The 16,544-nt window shown below is 41.1% G+C and overlaps 1 protein-coding gene across 2 annotated transcripts in view; it reads left to right on the top strand.

Annotated features, from left to right (window-relative positions):
• The first annotated feature begins 3,569 nt into the window (after positions 1–3,569).
• The window catches only part of LOC117961854 (hexokinase-1), a 26,990-nt gene continuing 14,015 nt past the window's right edge, over positions 3,570–16,544 (top strand). The window contains exons 1-4 of one of the 2 annotated variants that reach the window (XM_034900791.1): positions 3,570–4,010; positions 6,530–6,692; positions 12,677–12,825; positions 15,809–15,928. In XM_034900791.1, the coding sequence (XP_034756682.1) occupies positions 3,948–4,010; positions 6,530–6,692; positions 12,677–12,825; positions 15,809–15,928 (495 nt within the window). In that variant the 5' untranslated portion in view covers positions 3,570–3,947. The remainder of the gene's footprint in view (positions 4,011–6,529; positions 6,693–12,676; positions 12,826–15,808; positions 15,929–16,544) is intronic. The other variant, XM_034900801.1, reaches the window with a different exon arrangement.

Genomic DNA, 16,544 nt, shown 5'->3' with positions numbered 1-16,544 from the left:
TGATTGGCTGCTTAGAAATTAAGTGTTAACAAGCAGTTGGACAGGTGTACCTAATAAAGTGGCCGGTGAGTGTATATTCACAAGAGAAAGACTCCTATTGATTTCTGTGTCTCCCTGACCTTTCTCTCGAGTGCCACTAGATAAATTGTTCCGCATGTGCACTAAAAATATCCCAATCGATTGAGAGGATTTACTGAGCCCAGTCAGGTCCCCCCGGAGGGTGAAAACCATCCAACTGTATACGTTGTCTTTATCTTTATAATCTAAATGGTACATTTTATTATACTAAGTGAGTTTTCAAGAGGGTGAACACTTACATTTAAAATTTAAATCTAACTTCTTTTCAGTATAATTGAATGCCCTATTTTTTATTTTTATTTCAATTAACTGATTACTTGTTTGTAAATTAGTAAAAAAAAATAATAGAAAGGAGTTAAAATTGTTCCTCACAGCTTTGTGGCGCCCAAGTTGAGGACCGATACTCCCCAAATTTAATGATACTTAAAATTGTGAAACACAAAAACAGCCAATGCTCACGTTTGAGAAGCTGAATTGTTCACATTTAAAAACTAAAATGACAGTCAGTCAAATTTCACGGATTAAAACTCCGGAGTTTGACCTTGACACTGCTTTTCGTTGCCTAAGCATCAATGAATTACTTCTATAATAGTATATTGGGTTTGTGTGTTCTGCAATCTTCCCTAAAAAGTGAAGGTCACTACAGAAAGTCAGTGAGAAGCGGCCATGACACGAGGAAGGATAGTCTGAATAAACACTGAGCCCTCCCTCCTCTCGGTCTCCTTATCAAGCTGCTGTTCTGAGGCAAGCGGGGGGGGGAGACAGTACAGGGAAACTGTTCTTTTCATTCATGCGCTCACTGACTAGTGGCTGTAGAGGGGAAGAAGACGTAATGGAGGAGGAGGGGGGGGGGGGGGGGTTGTGGGCCGGATAGAGGGGAATGAAGGAGGGAAGTCCTACATCACAGCAGCTCACGGCAGAAAAGAGGAGGACGACAGAGGCTTTGCACGTCATTGATTCAGCAGACATGGGTCCTTTTACGTAGAGTCAGATGACGCAACTAAGCTGCAAGGGGGGGGAGGGGGGTCCATCTCTGACTGAACCAATGCTGAGATGTGTTGCATCAGAACTCATCATCAATTCTAATAAGGGCTTCAATCCTTTAATTTAAGGGCTTCAAACCTTCTGTTAACTACGAGGGGACTTTAAAAAACGGGGATACAGTTGAATGCATTTCATTAATCAGGACAGTGCATCAGCACATTTGAGAGGATGGACGGATGCTTTTTGTCTCACTGACATCTAGTTGTTCTGTTTTTTTTAGTTTCTTACAGGAACAAATAGCCCAACATTGTTACAGTCTGCTCACCCACATAATATAAGGCAGATAGTAGGATTCACTAGCGGCTCGATCAGGAATATACGCCCCGCTTTTACTCTGTTGTTGTGGGGCACTCTTTCACAACAAAGTCTTGAGTAACAATAAACCTCCATTTCACTCTATAGCAGGGCTGAGTTCAACCTGGGCTTGTATGTAACTTTATAAGTGCTGATTTTAGTCTAACAATGTAGTTAGTCACACAAAGTCAGTAGGGATCGAGACCACAGATACAGAGAAAAGAAGCCCTGCCACTGCTATGGTTAAAAAATAGTGCCATTAAAAAAAGCAAAACAGAGTAAAATACAATCTGTCTCCTTTGCCATTGGTTCTCAGTTCTTCTTCTCAGTCTTCTAACCAGTCACTGATTTACACGTACCTAAATTGTTAAATTGTGAACATAAATTGACTTTCTGGCAGGACAGAAAGTCACTTACAAACGTTGACTGCACTGTTTTAGGGGCTAGCTGATACTGATGATTTCTAGTCTGCGACATATTTTGGGCTTCATTTAATAAACATAACATGTAGTAGTACACAACCGTATGTGTATTGCTTTCATCACAATGTGTATCTGTAATTGCCTATTTATGTCTATTTATTTCTATTTCTCACGGTGTCATATGGGTAGCCATGGTTTTTTATGTGTGTGTGACGTCAAAACTGAAACTGGGAGTACAACAGTGTGGTACGAGTTAAACCAGTACGTTACAGGTTTGATGGCCGTTCCAGGGCGCTTTTAATAATAATAATAATAATAATAATCTTTATTTGTAGAGCACTTTCCAAAACAAGTTACAAAGTGCTTTAACAAGTGTAAAGACAGTAATATCCAAGAGACAATAATAGAAAAATACAAAAGCATAAAAACATTGAAAGACTGAAATACAGTTGTGACTAGCTCTTATATTTCAGTAATATGGGACAAAAAGGTCACCATAAAAAGGTAGCTGAGTTTTTGGGCTTGATGGCAAATGTTTAAAAAATAAAACTTTTCATTGTGAACATACAACAAAGGATCCCGTTAGTATCAAGTAAGTTATTAGAAACAGTAATTAACCGAGAATCCATTCTTGTTTAAGCAAATCTTTCTCTTGATTTTTGGTTTGAGGAACTTTAGGTTCGTTGATAAATTGAAATATGTTGTTTTTTTTTTTTTTTTAATATATGTTAATTTGAGCATTGTTCTCACTTTTTGCTCCTATGTTAAGCTAGTCTTTCACAGGTATTACAAGCATACAAAGTCTCAACAACACAAGTAATGTCTAGGTCTCCCTGAGGCAGGGATGCAACCTGAATTTGGGGCTTGTCTGCAATTTGAACCAGGGACTCCTGCATGACAACCATAGCCCTTAACAGCAGTTTCTGATGGAGAGAAGAGCAGATATGTTTCCTCTTCATGTTATCTTAGATATTCCTCTTTCATTTCTTTTTTTTGTCTAAACACCACAGACTGGTGAGTCAGTAAAAACATACAACTTGCTGTGTTTACAAGAATCATCTTATCCAAAGGGTGAAGCTGAAAGCTCCCATTAAAGCTAAGTGATTGAACCTTGCATTTAGAGCATTTCACATCTTCCCATGGTCAAGAATGAATGCTCAATCATGCACAATTTTAAGCCATTACGTGCCAGCATATCTTAGGGTGTCTTGTTGAAGGGAACATGGCACTAGTTGCTGTGGGGGGGGGGGGGGGGGGGGGGGGGGGGGGGGGGGGGGGGGGGGGGGGGGGGGGGGGGGGGGGGGGGGGGGGGGGGTGTTGCAGGAGATAAGAAACAGCCGGCTGGTTACTCTGACTGTGTGTGTGCGGAGCTGACAGTTGGATGTTGCAGCTTGTATCTGATGCCCTTCAGCCTGTAGCTGATGCTGCATGTCATGCAGCAGTAAGAGGGATTATGACATCATTGTGTAGCTGCCACGTCCATCTGCACGTACACTTCTGGGTACCGTGGCAACGCGTGACAGAGACATGGCGGCCGGGCTGGGAGGGGTCCTCTGGCTCTGCGTGCTGCTGGGAGGAGACAGGCAGGTTATCATGCAGATGCAACTTCCTGCTTCAGCTTCCAATCCCCCCCTCTCTGCTTTACGTGAAGCCCACCCCTCCCCTTCCTTATCTCCGTCACGTTCACCAGCTCAGCCAATCAGCGTGCTCGGTGGGGGCGGGGCTTAGCAGAGCCACCATTCCAGAGCAGAGCTGCTGCATCTCCCCAGGGCCAGCAGGGAGCTAGTAGCACAAGAGGGAGGAGACAAACCCAGCCTCTGTGTGTGTTGTGTGTTTAAGTGTGTGTGTGTGTGTGTGTGTGTGTGTGTGTGCTGCAGACTAGCAGGAACGGCTGCTGCTGCTGCACTCTTGTTTTAGCAGACTTTTTCCTTTTAACCTTGCCTTGCCACGGTGCTTAGCTCGGGCCTGCCTCTTGCTCCTCTTCAGGGATAAAGAGGGATCAGCGCAGGGGGGACCAGGAGCGAGAACGCACGGCAGCCTTCCTTTCCCCTCCTCCTTTCCGCTCCTTTACCAGCTCGTAGCCGCTGACAGCTCCCGGCTCCAGGCAGGATGATAGCGGCTCAGCTCCTGGCCTACTACTTCACCGAGTTGAAGGATGATCAGCTCAAGAAGGTGAGTGAAAGTAGAGTACCACAGCGGTCCCGATACGCCCCACACACCCAGGGCTCTGCATGCCAGCACTGGGTCTGTGGGGCGTATCAGGCTGGGAGAGGAGGATGAAGAGGAGGAGGAGGAGGAGGCCATGATGAACTCTACTTTGCATTTGACTCTGTTTTAGCCTGCTCTGGGTTAGCAGTGCTTGACATTGGTGTCCTTGGGAAGGGCGATGTGGTGCAGACAGACCCTCGTTAGAAGGGAGAGGCCCCCCCCCCCACCCCGGGGCGTCTGAAGCAGACAGGTGGCTGTGAGAGGAATTTGGGGAAAGTCGTGAGCTCTGCGATCCCCTCCCTTCCGCTCTGCTCACCACTCATCCTCTCTCTCTCTCTCTCTCCATTCTCTTATTTCCTCTAGCAGAGGGGTCATTCTTAGCAAATGGTCTCATCTGTGTCCCCATGATATAATCATGTATAAGTTGTGAAGAAATTGGTTGATACTTATGTATTTTTCATGCTTTACTACTAAATGAAACCCTTCTCCACTATGTAAAACAAGGGTTATTAACTCTGAAATAATAACTATGTCTGTGATGCATGCACTCTAAAATGCCATGTCCCTTAGAAAATGTAAATATTATAATAACTGTCCTTGAAAACATTCATTAATTGTGTGTGTATACACAATGTATAAATCAAACCTGGTCAACATTTTGATGTCGTAACATCCTGAACTGGCCCAATATATTTGTCTCATAGTTGATCAGATGAAATGATAAAATCAATGAAAATGTGAAAAATAATTGCCATGGTTACCACCCTCAAATGGCTCCTTTTGGCTAAAAATGACCCAAAGACGACATGCACTCATTAGCAGAACACATATGAATGAAAAATGCTGTCACCTCTGGTCATGTGACTAAAGTGACCTTTGGTTTGGTAGAAATGGGCTGATGGGAGACCGGTGAGATGTCCCGAGGGGTAGTGGGTGATTTGTGATGTCACAGTGCACTCGATGCACCGTGCCTCTGGGTAAGTGGAATTTACAACAGCGTCTACTGTGGAGACCGAGGGTCCTTGAAAGGATGAAGCGCGCCCTGGATGTGCCTGGGAGCCTACGCTGCATGTCTTATTCAGACATTCAGCAGCAGCCAATAAGCAAGCCAAGCACTGCACAACATAATTTATTTAATAAGTGGTGAGGATTCAAAATTATCCCGGGAAAATGTGACAGGCTAATGTTTGGGGGCAATGTAAAATGTCCATTTGATGTGATGGTGAGGCCATGAATAACATGTCACCCACTAACCCACTATGATGAAGTATATCTCCGATTAAATGTTGGTGATACTGTTTATTTAATGAAGTCAAAGAGGAACAATTAGAGAGTTAAAGTAGCTGAATAAGAGAAAGAATTGAACGAAATGACCAAACTGTCACACTTGGCACACAGCAACACTCGGTTGACAGTGAAAGACAGGAATAGATGTCCTAGAAATACACTATTCAGTCAATAAGTTGTACCCCGCATTGCGTTTACAGAGGCTAATAATAGCAATGTCACACAGAGCCTGATGGGAAACAAAGTCCACATGATTGTGTTTCATGGCACAGAATGGATGGCTGAACTGTGGCGTGCCCGATGGCATGACTGTGCGATTACGTAACAATAACAGGGAATGTGCAGGGAAAATCCCCCCCCCCCCCCTTCCCCTGAACAACCATTACATTAATGTAATGCTTTAACTGCAATTAAACTGTATGAAATGTTGCTGTTTCAAACAAACTGAATATTATGCTGCATTGGTTTTTATTGCATTTTACAAAAGGCCCCTTATTTAATTATTAGAGATTTTAAAAAGCATCGCCGCATTTTCTTGTACTGCAGTGATTTTGCTAATTATGTCCCATGTTTTCGTGTTTCTGCATCCGTGTCCTTCGTGTCAAGTTGATAATCTATAAATTGATGAATCCCTCTGCCTCAGTAGAGCCCGACCGATAAAAGGATTTTTAAGGCCGATACTGGTGATTTAAAAATCAGATATTCCAATATATTGGCATATATATATATTTAAAATCCAGAAACACGTAACAAAACATAAACAGATTTCCCAAATACTAGTTATTTATAAGTCTTCACTAAAATAATATAATTTAGTTTTAAAAAAAAACTTGTTTTATTGTCACAACAGAACAGAGGAACATCAAAATATATTAATGTTCTGATAAAAAAATGTATAAAAATACACACCTTATATAAAGTCTTTTGAACAAAAACACAATAACAGTGTTGCCAACAGGGACATTGTAGAGCGCCCTCTGGTGGACAGACGATGCCACTGCAACATCCATATCATGGTTAAAGAGTGTTTTTTCAATTTTTATTTTATTATAATTCTGATAAGTGAAGATATATATATCGGCCATTTTAAATGGCGATACCGACTTTGGAAAATGCCTAATATTGGCCGATAATGTATGTCCTCAATAAGTAACTCATTTTTAACGTGGCCCTGACACCCTGCGCTTGCTCCTCAGATCGATAAGTACCTGTACTCCATGCGTTTCTCGGATGACACCTTGAAGGACATCATGAACCGGTTCCGCAGGGAAATGGAGAACGGGCTCGGCCGTGACACCAGCCCCACCGCCTCCATCAAGATGCTGCCCACCTTCGTCAGGTCCATCCCCGACGGATCAGGTACGGTGTAGCAAATCAGTCAATTATGACAACAAAACCTGCGTGTGTAAGAATACTCTACCTGATCTTGGTGAAGTTGACCAACTGCAATTGTGCTCGTTTGAAAGCCATGATGTCTCTCTCTCTCTCATGGGTGGGCCAAATTCTGTGGGCGGGCAAAGCAAAGAGAGGGGAGATAACCTTTCCCCTTATGACCTCATAAGGGGCAAGATACCAGATCGGCCCATCTGAGCTTTCATTTTCTCAAAGACAGAGCAGGATACCCAGGGCTCTGTTCTGTTTAAATTATTCAGCAGGAGGTTAAGTATTGGGTCAATATTGAATTACCTTCCACTCACTTCCTGGTGTCGTGTGACGGATGTGTCCCATGGTAGGAGGAGCCCATTGATTCAGCAAACAGCAGCTAGAGAGTACTAAAGTCAAATTAATAATGTATATTCAAAAAAAGCAAACTGTGCTCAAGTGCAATACACTGAGATGACTTCTGCAGAATTAAATAAAACGACCATACAAACATTGCAAGTATTAAGAGTTTTAAATACCGTATTTTTATTTTGAGAAAATGTAATAATGCGCATAATTTAAAGACTGAATAAGCAACAACGAAAACTGAGGATTGTGGAAGGAAGGAAGGAATGAAAGTGGAAGGAATGAATAGGTTTTGCGAAAGGAGCAACATCACAAGGATGAGAATATCAATCCCACTGAAGGCAAAGTGATCCCATTCCCATCGACTACAGTGTCTTTGTTAGGTTATACAACCTGAGTTTTGGAGTTTTGTTAATTATTGTATGTTTGCTGTTTTCGGGTCCCCTCTGAAAAGCTTTTAGTAGCTTGTTTGGGGTTCCCCATTTCATGCATCCTGTATATGATTGTTGTGCCTCATGGAATTGTGTTTGAATGTGCAGTGATGACGTGTGAAATAAAAACGAAACGAAACGAAACGATACACCGTCCATCTACACTGTAAGCGTGCCTGTTGCATCCATTTTCAGTCTGACTGTGAACAATGTGCTGATGTGGTGAGATCGTCGGGCCTGTTGGGTGACGACAGCCTCTTTGTGTTGTGCTCTGGACCTGGGCTCAGTAGATCACTACTGTTTTCACTCTCTGTATCCATCTGATAACATGCGGCTCATAATGACAGATTTATAGATCTAATGACCTACATGATTCATTTAAAACCTTTAAATATCCATGTCTGCCAGTGTGAGGCTTGGCCTGTTATAAGCCAAAGCTTTCACAACATGAAGCAGCATACAAACTGTATTACATTATGTTTATTTTGTTAAATATTAGGATTGGCAAATTTAATGTCAGATTAGTTTAACTATACTTATGGGGTTGTATTCTGATTAAGGTTCTCTAATATATTAAAGCTGCAGTGTATTTAACTTTAAAATAATAACATGGAAAAGTTCACATTTAAATCTTACAGGTATCGTCTTTAAAGGCCTAGTGTGTAACATGTTTAGTTGTTCATTATCAAAATGGGTGTTGCTTTTTCAATTCCAATTAAGGAAATTTTACATTTCCATTCACAAGAACGGGGGTAGACACTCCATGTTCATGCGCCATCTTGAACTATGTTACCCGGTGAGGGACATACAGGACGTACTGCTCCGCCTTTTGCGTTTTCGCTGTCACGACGAACGATAAGTCAAGATAAACTCACAGGTGCTGCTGATGCTGCTAATGGGTATCATCGCTTCCCGGCCCCGGCAAGATTAATGAAGGAAACATGGAGGACCACACGTGTTCAAAATCCAATTTCCAGGAACAGGATTCTTCTTCTTTGTACAGAAAAAGAAAATGGATACTGAAAAGAGCAAAGTACTTTGAACTGCGCGGTGGGAGAGAGTTGATTGCGACACATCATCTCAACCCTAGATGGGAGAAATTCGGACACATTGGACCTTTTAAGATGAGTCATAATACGTAATGAACCAGTTCAGCACATAAGACCGGCACCCTTTCGGGGGGGGGGGCGGCGGATAGAAAACGGAAGATCTTATAGATGTCGATGTAATTTCACGTTTGCATAGAATACGACAAGTTTGTATGCTACAACAAACAACTGTTTTATGGACATTTCTAATAATTATTTGGCGACCTTTCCTGAACCCGAGGATTTACAATACCTTACTTAATCAAGGTTGATTGCCATCATGTCTCTTCAGTCTTCCCCGGCCAGGTATCATTAGTGTGTCTGTAAATAATCAACCTGTTGGTAGCCACCTGTTTCATCTGTTGGCTGAGATTCAGCTGGAAACAACAGTCTGATGCTGCTGTACTGTACTGTACCACAGAAGGCTCCCACTCAAGCCAACGTTAGTTATCAACCAGTAGTAACGGTTGCCAGCATCAGATAGCAATTTGGCGCACCAACGGTGAATATTTATGTATTATGAGCCTCATATTTCAGTCTAACAGTTGGACCACACCGGGCATGTAAGTGTTGTCTGGTTGCATTATAGGGGGCAATAATGTAGTTAACGGGAATACAAATAGAAATAGAAAGAAATAGAAAACTAATGGTGTTATCCTTTGGAAGTTGGTCTGAATCTGTGTAGATGCAGGATTATTTTAATGAGCTAAATGTCCTCGGTGAAACCTAACGCCCTGCAGAGCCCCCCTTAGATTCCCATTGGCCAAAGTTGAAAGGCTTGCTCCTCAAACCGGCCTGTTTGCTGCCTAGCGTGGCTTGTCCCAGATAGTAAACCACGCACAGAAATAACATCAAGTGGCTGTCAGACATACTGGGGCCCGAACAAGGCCAGCGGAGAGGCTGAGGCCGCGCTGCCATCTCCTGCCTGCGCTTACAGTATAAATAGCCTCAGGTTTCAAAATCTACATGTTGTCCAAAGGATCATGCAAAGGGCAGAGTTGAAGCCACGGCGAGAGTTAAAACTGATCAACATTTGAAAGCCTAACCAGCAACAACAGACATGATGGGAAGGATGAGCGTAGCAACAAGAGTAAAAGATAACTTTTCCTCCACTGTAACATGTAGTTTCAATAACAGTTAATCTGATCCGTCCGGGCAGACTCTATGAATGAGTAAATCAAATCATGGCTCTAATCATGTCAGTACAGTGTAATCTAGTTACACATTAAGGATCACGCTAAGAGGAAAAACTCATAACGATAAAAAGTTAAATCTTAAAAATTCTTTTTTTGCGTCATAGATGCAGTTGAGACCTCATGAGTTCAGCTTTTATTGTGAAATTTCAGTCTGGCCAACATCAACGGAAAAATCATGATGATGCAAAAAAGGTAGTTGCTTGTACACGGAATGGCTTCAACTGAAAAAAGCATAATAAATTGTTTTAAAAATGGGGTTTAATATAATACAAATATACATTTAAAAAAAAAAAATATATATATATATTATAGAATATTAAAGGTTAGCCCCTTCACCTTGAGTCTACGAGGGTTAGAGTCAGCGGGTGAAAGCCAACCCTAGATTCTCTCTCGTTCACGTTATGACTCGCCACTTCTGTGTTTTTTCTGCGCTGTGTCCGCCATTTTTGTAGTCTCCTCTTAGATGTGTGCTTACAATGTGGTCGCTACGTTTTCTTAGAGGCCAACGGCCAGAAACCTCAAACACAGTACAATAAATGGTCCTTTTAACTCAAGATGCTCAACCAACTCATCTTACGTTTGAGAGGACGGAGTTTGCTGACATATCATGGAGATGGCTGGAGATCAGTCACATATTAACAGTGACAGATGTGATAGAAAGCTTTCAATAGTCATAATATTGTATTCAAAATAATGCCTACAATTCGTCATATAAAAGACGTTTTACTTTGAGGATCAAATACCATCCGGTTTGGAAACAGAAAGCCCAAACTTCCCACTCAGTGGTACGCTCATCCCTTCCCATGCAGAAAGAGTGATGTTGATATATCATCTGAAGGATGAATCTGTTGATAGGGGACAGGCTGCAGCGTAATCGGGGTTTACGTCCATTGATGATATCTCTTACCCCAGACCACAACAAGCAAAGCTTTGCAAAGCTTCAATTCACCACTCAACACTGGGCTGAAGCCTGCTCACATCGCCCGTTGTGCAACCAAATTCACTCTGTTCCCAAAAATAGACTCCACACTGCAGAGGTGAGTGTCCTCAAAGGGTTTCAACATCAGGCCGGACATAATCAATACTCAGTGACCGGCTCACTGTGGAACGGGGAAACCATGCTCTGCGGCCAAGTGTGTCTTCGATTGTTCAGATTCACAAGTTCACAAGCCTGAACTCTGGGGAAGTGCGAGGAGACGAAGACATGGATACTTTTTGGGACACAAATAGAGTGTGAGCACACCTTCAGCTGCTCCTGTTCTCTTGAAAATGGAGTAAACCCCTGGGTTTGGTGCCAAAATTAAAGCAAGGATTAAACTCAATTATATTAAATCCTTGTACAACTTTATTGTGCAATAGTTTGACTGACGTGACTTCATTCAATTAATGTAAAAAAAAAAAAAGTATATCTAATCGCCCTGAAAAAGGGGAGTTGTTGAATGACACACGGACACTAACTTTCCTCAGATCAAATGTGTGACTTTAGGATGAGACATGCACCGGCACATAGCTCAACAGTTGTATATTCCCCCTGCTGGAGCCTTCTAGTAACTACAACGCTCTTCACACTCACTGCTTCTGGTGTTGAAATTACATTTTGCACATTAAAAATAAGAAATGCAACTGACAATAACAACTCTAACCACACACTGTGATATACCATTAAACTACGAGAATGCCCAAATTACTCAATATGAACCATTAACTGCTGTAACTCAACTTTGACTTACTGGTACACATTACTTTTTGCTTGTGATTTGCTGGTAAGACGCATTATTCCATCTGTCACATATACAAACTCAGCATTGAGGTCATATAGCGGGACACAGACTGTAAAATGGACACCCTGCTTGGCAGCCAATCAGTAACACTTCTATCTGCCAACATGTCATTCCAGCCAGGTCAAAGAGATAAAGAGCTCAGAGCAGCAGACTACTAAATGAAGCCCATTGTTTGGGAGGCAGGATGTCCCGGCGGTCTCCTTGTAGCTGAAGGGCCACAGCAGGCCGGATCCTTGCAACAGTAAATGCACATCCATGCACACTATCGTGTGTTCTGGTGCAGTGTCCTTTTGCAAGAAACTTAATCCCTCTCCACTCGTTCATTGGAACTCACTCCAGATCCGTATCAGCCTCAAAGCTAAATTAATAATTCTGATCTTCATTCAAACTGCTTTTGAAGCGAGCCACGGCTCAAAATATCAAAAATGATTAGGAATCTTCACAGCTCCCGAAATAACAGGTAATTACGTCATTGAGTGGGAATATTGCTATAGTTAGGATATTAATTTGAACATTGTTTACGATATGATATACTATACTCCTAGATAAGACACTTATTATCCCGAGGGGAAGGAGGAAAGGGTGCTAACATATGGAGGGCAGATTAACCCTTGTGTTGTCTTCTTGTCAAAATTGAAAGTAAACGCTTCTGTTGACGCTTTTTAGTCAATGTTTTTAACTTTTTCTTACGTTTTTGTCTCTTTTTCTCAACATTTTTTTCAATGTTTGTCACTTTTTTTTATGTTTCAACACCTAATGTTTGAGTTAGAAAAGCAGAAATTAGGAATTATTTGGACTAAAATTGAAGGAATGGATGTTGATGGATAATAACAGACTGGAATATGTCAACTTTTACTCAATACTATTTCAAAAACACTTATTTTTTTCTCTCCAAATGCTATAAAATTGAATAAGACGCCCCAAAATTAATGAAAGTAGAAGGCCTTTCCTTAAAGGCCTACTTTAATAATCTTAAAGACTCAACTTAAAGACTCAACTTGGGCCGACAGTCGTTAAATAATAAGTCGTTAAATAATAAGTAAGAATAACCACTCGTAAAATAAAGCCTTTCAGAGATATGAAATCTCTAAATGTTGGTCTGTATTTTGGTTTTGACAGAAAAGGGGGACTTCATAGCGCTGGACCTCGGGGGGTCAAACTTTCGGATCCTGCGCGTCAAAGTGACGCGGGACAAGAAGCAGCCGGTTCAAATGGAGAGCCAGGTCTACGAGACCCCCGATGACATCATTCACGGCAACGGGTCACGGGTAAGCACAAATGTCTCTGTTTTTGTAAATCCGAACAAGAATTGTTTTTTCATCTCTTTTATAGTTTATGTTCATTTAGAATCAAATTTTGGAAAAGTTTAGAAGATTATATGATGTCTAAAACAGCTTTTAGAAACACATTATTACATTGTTTGATTCGAAAGATAGAAATATATGTAACAGTGTTTTTATTGGTATTTTATTGGGGAAGTTTCACATTCATAAATCTGAGGTTTTCAATTTTCAAACCCTGTTTTAATTTTTTCCAAATTGAATTGGACACATATCTTGAGTCTCTTAATTTAAAAACTAATAAAATAAGCTAGATTCATCCTTGATATAAACCCCAATTTGTTTAATTAAGTACTTCTGTTTTCACATTTTATACGCCTTTACAAATCTGTCACATTCCTCTTTTTTTTATTTTTTTTAAACTTTTCTTTTAACTACTACTACGATGTCCATCTCATGCTTTCATTTATCCTGTACTACTTTTATTTCTATTGTTTCCTGATTTACATAAGTTGTAATCCCTTTCCCATAAACTCATGTTGAACTGCGTTGTCTGATTGTTTGTCAAGTTATCTGGTAATAAAAAAAAGAAGAAAAAAGCAGATATATCCCTTTTTATAGCCCTCCCTCTCTCCTCTCTCTAAACGGACAGACAGGCGCCCTCCAGTGGAGGATACGTGATATACATGATATACCAGTAGCAGATATCTGGGGCACCTCAGTCCTGCACCCCTGCACCCCAAAGGGTGGCAGAAACATCTGTCAGCATCTGTTTAACTAGTGTTCCAGACTGCTTGCATTATCTACTATACAGTTTAAGGGATTAGGAGAACATTTGTCTCTTCCTCCATGATCCACACTACTCTGCAAGTCAATTTACTTCTTTAGTTTTTCTGTCTTTTTTTTAACTACCGGTCAAAAGTTAGAGATCACTTACAAATTTCCATTCTAAACAGAAGACCAGCTGATCTGAGTGGGGGGGCTGATCTTTGCCCATTATCAGCAACCATTCAGCCAATTTTCCAAAGGCTCATAATCTGAAATCATTTTAAAAATCTAACTGAGGAAACATTGGAGAACCCTTTTGCAATTATGTAAGCACATAATGTAATCTGATAACTGCTGCCCTGGTTAAAAAAAACAAGGCAACTGATCTCAGCTGGTATTCAATCTATAATGGAGTGCAATGGAAATGTCTACGTGACCCCAAGTAGTAGTTGGTCTCCTCTTACTCTTCAAAAAAACCTGGATGGAGGCAGCTATCCCATCTATATAAACTGTCCACATTGTAATCCCTCTCATCAACAAATACTTAGCAAATACCGCACGACCAAGGTCAGCCACACAACTGGTTCCACCCATACAGAGCTCAGTAGCTTGAGGTCAGGTCAAGGATCAATGTGTGTAACATGACCCCTCTAATAACGCCGAGGGTAACGCCAGGGAAGTCAAAACCGACGCTGACCTTCGCTGAACTTCTAGGGAACAGCTGGCACGCGAATCGTAACTTGATAACCAAAACATGAGAGTCTGTCTGAGGCGGTGTGATTGGTCTGGACCATGACTCGAACAGACAGAGCAAAGACAGATGCTGTTGAATGAAATGTCGAGGGGACAGCTGCTCACAAACGTCATGTGTTAAATGAACAGGTTAAAAGAGAGCGATTTGGTCAAATATAAACAAGAATATGAAGCAAAACGGCCTTCAACATAGGGAAACTCGCAAAGGAAATGTAGCTGTTTTCTAACTGGTGTCAAGTTATAAATACAGTGCTGGAGATGGTCTTTCTTCATCAATCTGTCTGGCCTATGAAAATGTTACACGTTATACACTCAGTTCAGCTGCCAGTTTACGAGGTATACTCATAGATTGTATGACATTAATGGACAGAGCGTGTGTGACGTCACCCATTGGTTAGAGGAGGTCTGCTATCCTGCCGTCGTTGAGTTTGAGGTTGCGGGCGCAGTCATGCTGGTTTTGGATGGGACCATTTTACACGAGAGGGGGGAGCAGCTTTCACTCTACGTTACGACTCTACAACTCCTCACTCGGGGGAGGAGGAAATAGGGCAGAGAGGACAATACATGCATACATATATACATACAAACATGCATACATACACATACATACAGTACAAATACATACATACATACATACAGTACATATACATACACACCTGAACTTACATTAATACCTGGTCACTTTATTACTTTATCACTTTAACACTTTAACACTGGACTCAACGCTGACACTTTGATAATAATTTATGGTCTTTTTTTGTCTTTATTTGACGAATATTCTTATTCTTATTATTACTGTTATTTTGTTGTCTTTATACTATCTTTTTTTTTTTTTTTTCTTGGTAAAACTGCTGCTGGGATTTTCAATCGCCTCGCGGGAGTCATCCCAAAAGGATTAATAAAGAGAAGTCTAAGTTACACACAATCACATCATAGCCATGCCCTAAAACACCCCGTTTTATTGCATAAACCATAATTCAAAAAAATTATCATTCTGTGTTTCAGAAGACTTAGAACTAGTGATTGAGACTATAAAACTCATTATGAAAATGTTAACTGGTAATAAATCAAGTGAGAAGTGGGTCACTTTCTCACAGACTTCTACAGAAACCGACCTCCTTTAGCAAGCGCATGTGTCGCCCCCTGCTGGGATTCAGATAGAATGCAGGTAACAGAGACCGGATGCCTTGTCCACTAATATTAAGAGTGTATGGGTACGCCTAACTAAAACTCTAATGCCCTCTAATGCACCAGTCCTGCAATAAATCCTACTTTAACTGAAGTTATAATGTTTAGCTTTTAAAAGTGATGTTATGAGAGAGTAGCTCATGAACTTTTACTTCTAAAGAAAAATGTGAAATGTGTGTTAATATATAATGTTGGTCCAAGGGTTTTGTTTGTTACAGTATGTTGGTATTCGGCAGTGTAAAAGTCTCTTTCCTGTCTGCAGCTCTTTGGCCATGTTGCAGATTGCCTGGGCGACTTCATGGAGAAGCAAAAAATCAAGGATAAAAAGCTTCCTGTGGGATTTACGTTCTCCTTCCCCTGCGCCCAAACCAAACTAGATGAGGTAAACACTCCCACACATGTCTTTTTTAGTTAGAAGTTAAAGAGACTCACAGTGCCATAATAGACTTTTAGACTATTACATGTCAATATGTTGGTGTGTTTCTTCTTTTACTTTTCTAGTCTTGAGGTTCCAAGACCAAATGTGAGCTGGAAGATGTTTTTCATCTTCTTTATTCTTGTGAAGACAAAGTAGAGTGGTGCTCATAAGTTTATGAACCCATGCTACAGGTGACTAAAAAGATTAAAAAAAATTGATCTTTATGCCTTAATTAAAAAGATAAGGATAAGGAAAATCCTTTGGAATTAAAATAGCCCCCCCCCCCCCCCCACATCATCACATACCTTTCACCAGACCTAGAGGTCGGCATGGGATACTTTCAATAAAAACATCTCTCAATGCAAATCAAACTTCAATAATACCATGCCAATCTCTATGTATGGTGAAGGGTATGTGATGATGATGATGTTGGGGATGGATGTTATCCTGATCCATGAAATAACTGGTCTTTAAAAATAAAGATGTGCCTGCTTCAATGGGAATTTAACATAGGGGGTGTATACTTATGCCCCTGTATTTTAACATAGGGGGTGTATACTTATGCCCCTGTATTTTAACA

Source organism: Etheostoma cragini, chromosome 2, assembly GCF_013103735.1.
Source record: "Etheostoma cragini isolate CJK2018 chromosome 2, CSU_Ecrag_1.0, whole genome shotgun sequence".
Taxonomy (NCBI): domain Eukaryota; kingdom Metazoa; phylum Chordata; class Actinopteri; order Perciformes; family Percidae; genus Etheostoma; species Etheostoma cragini.
This window is presented reverse-complemented; position numbering and strand designations above follow the sequence as displayed.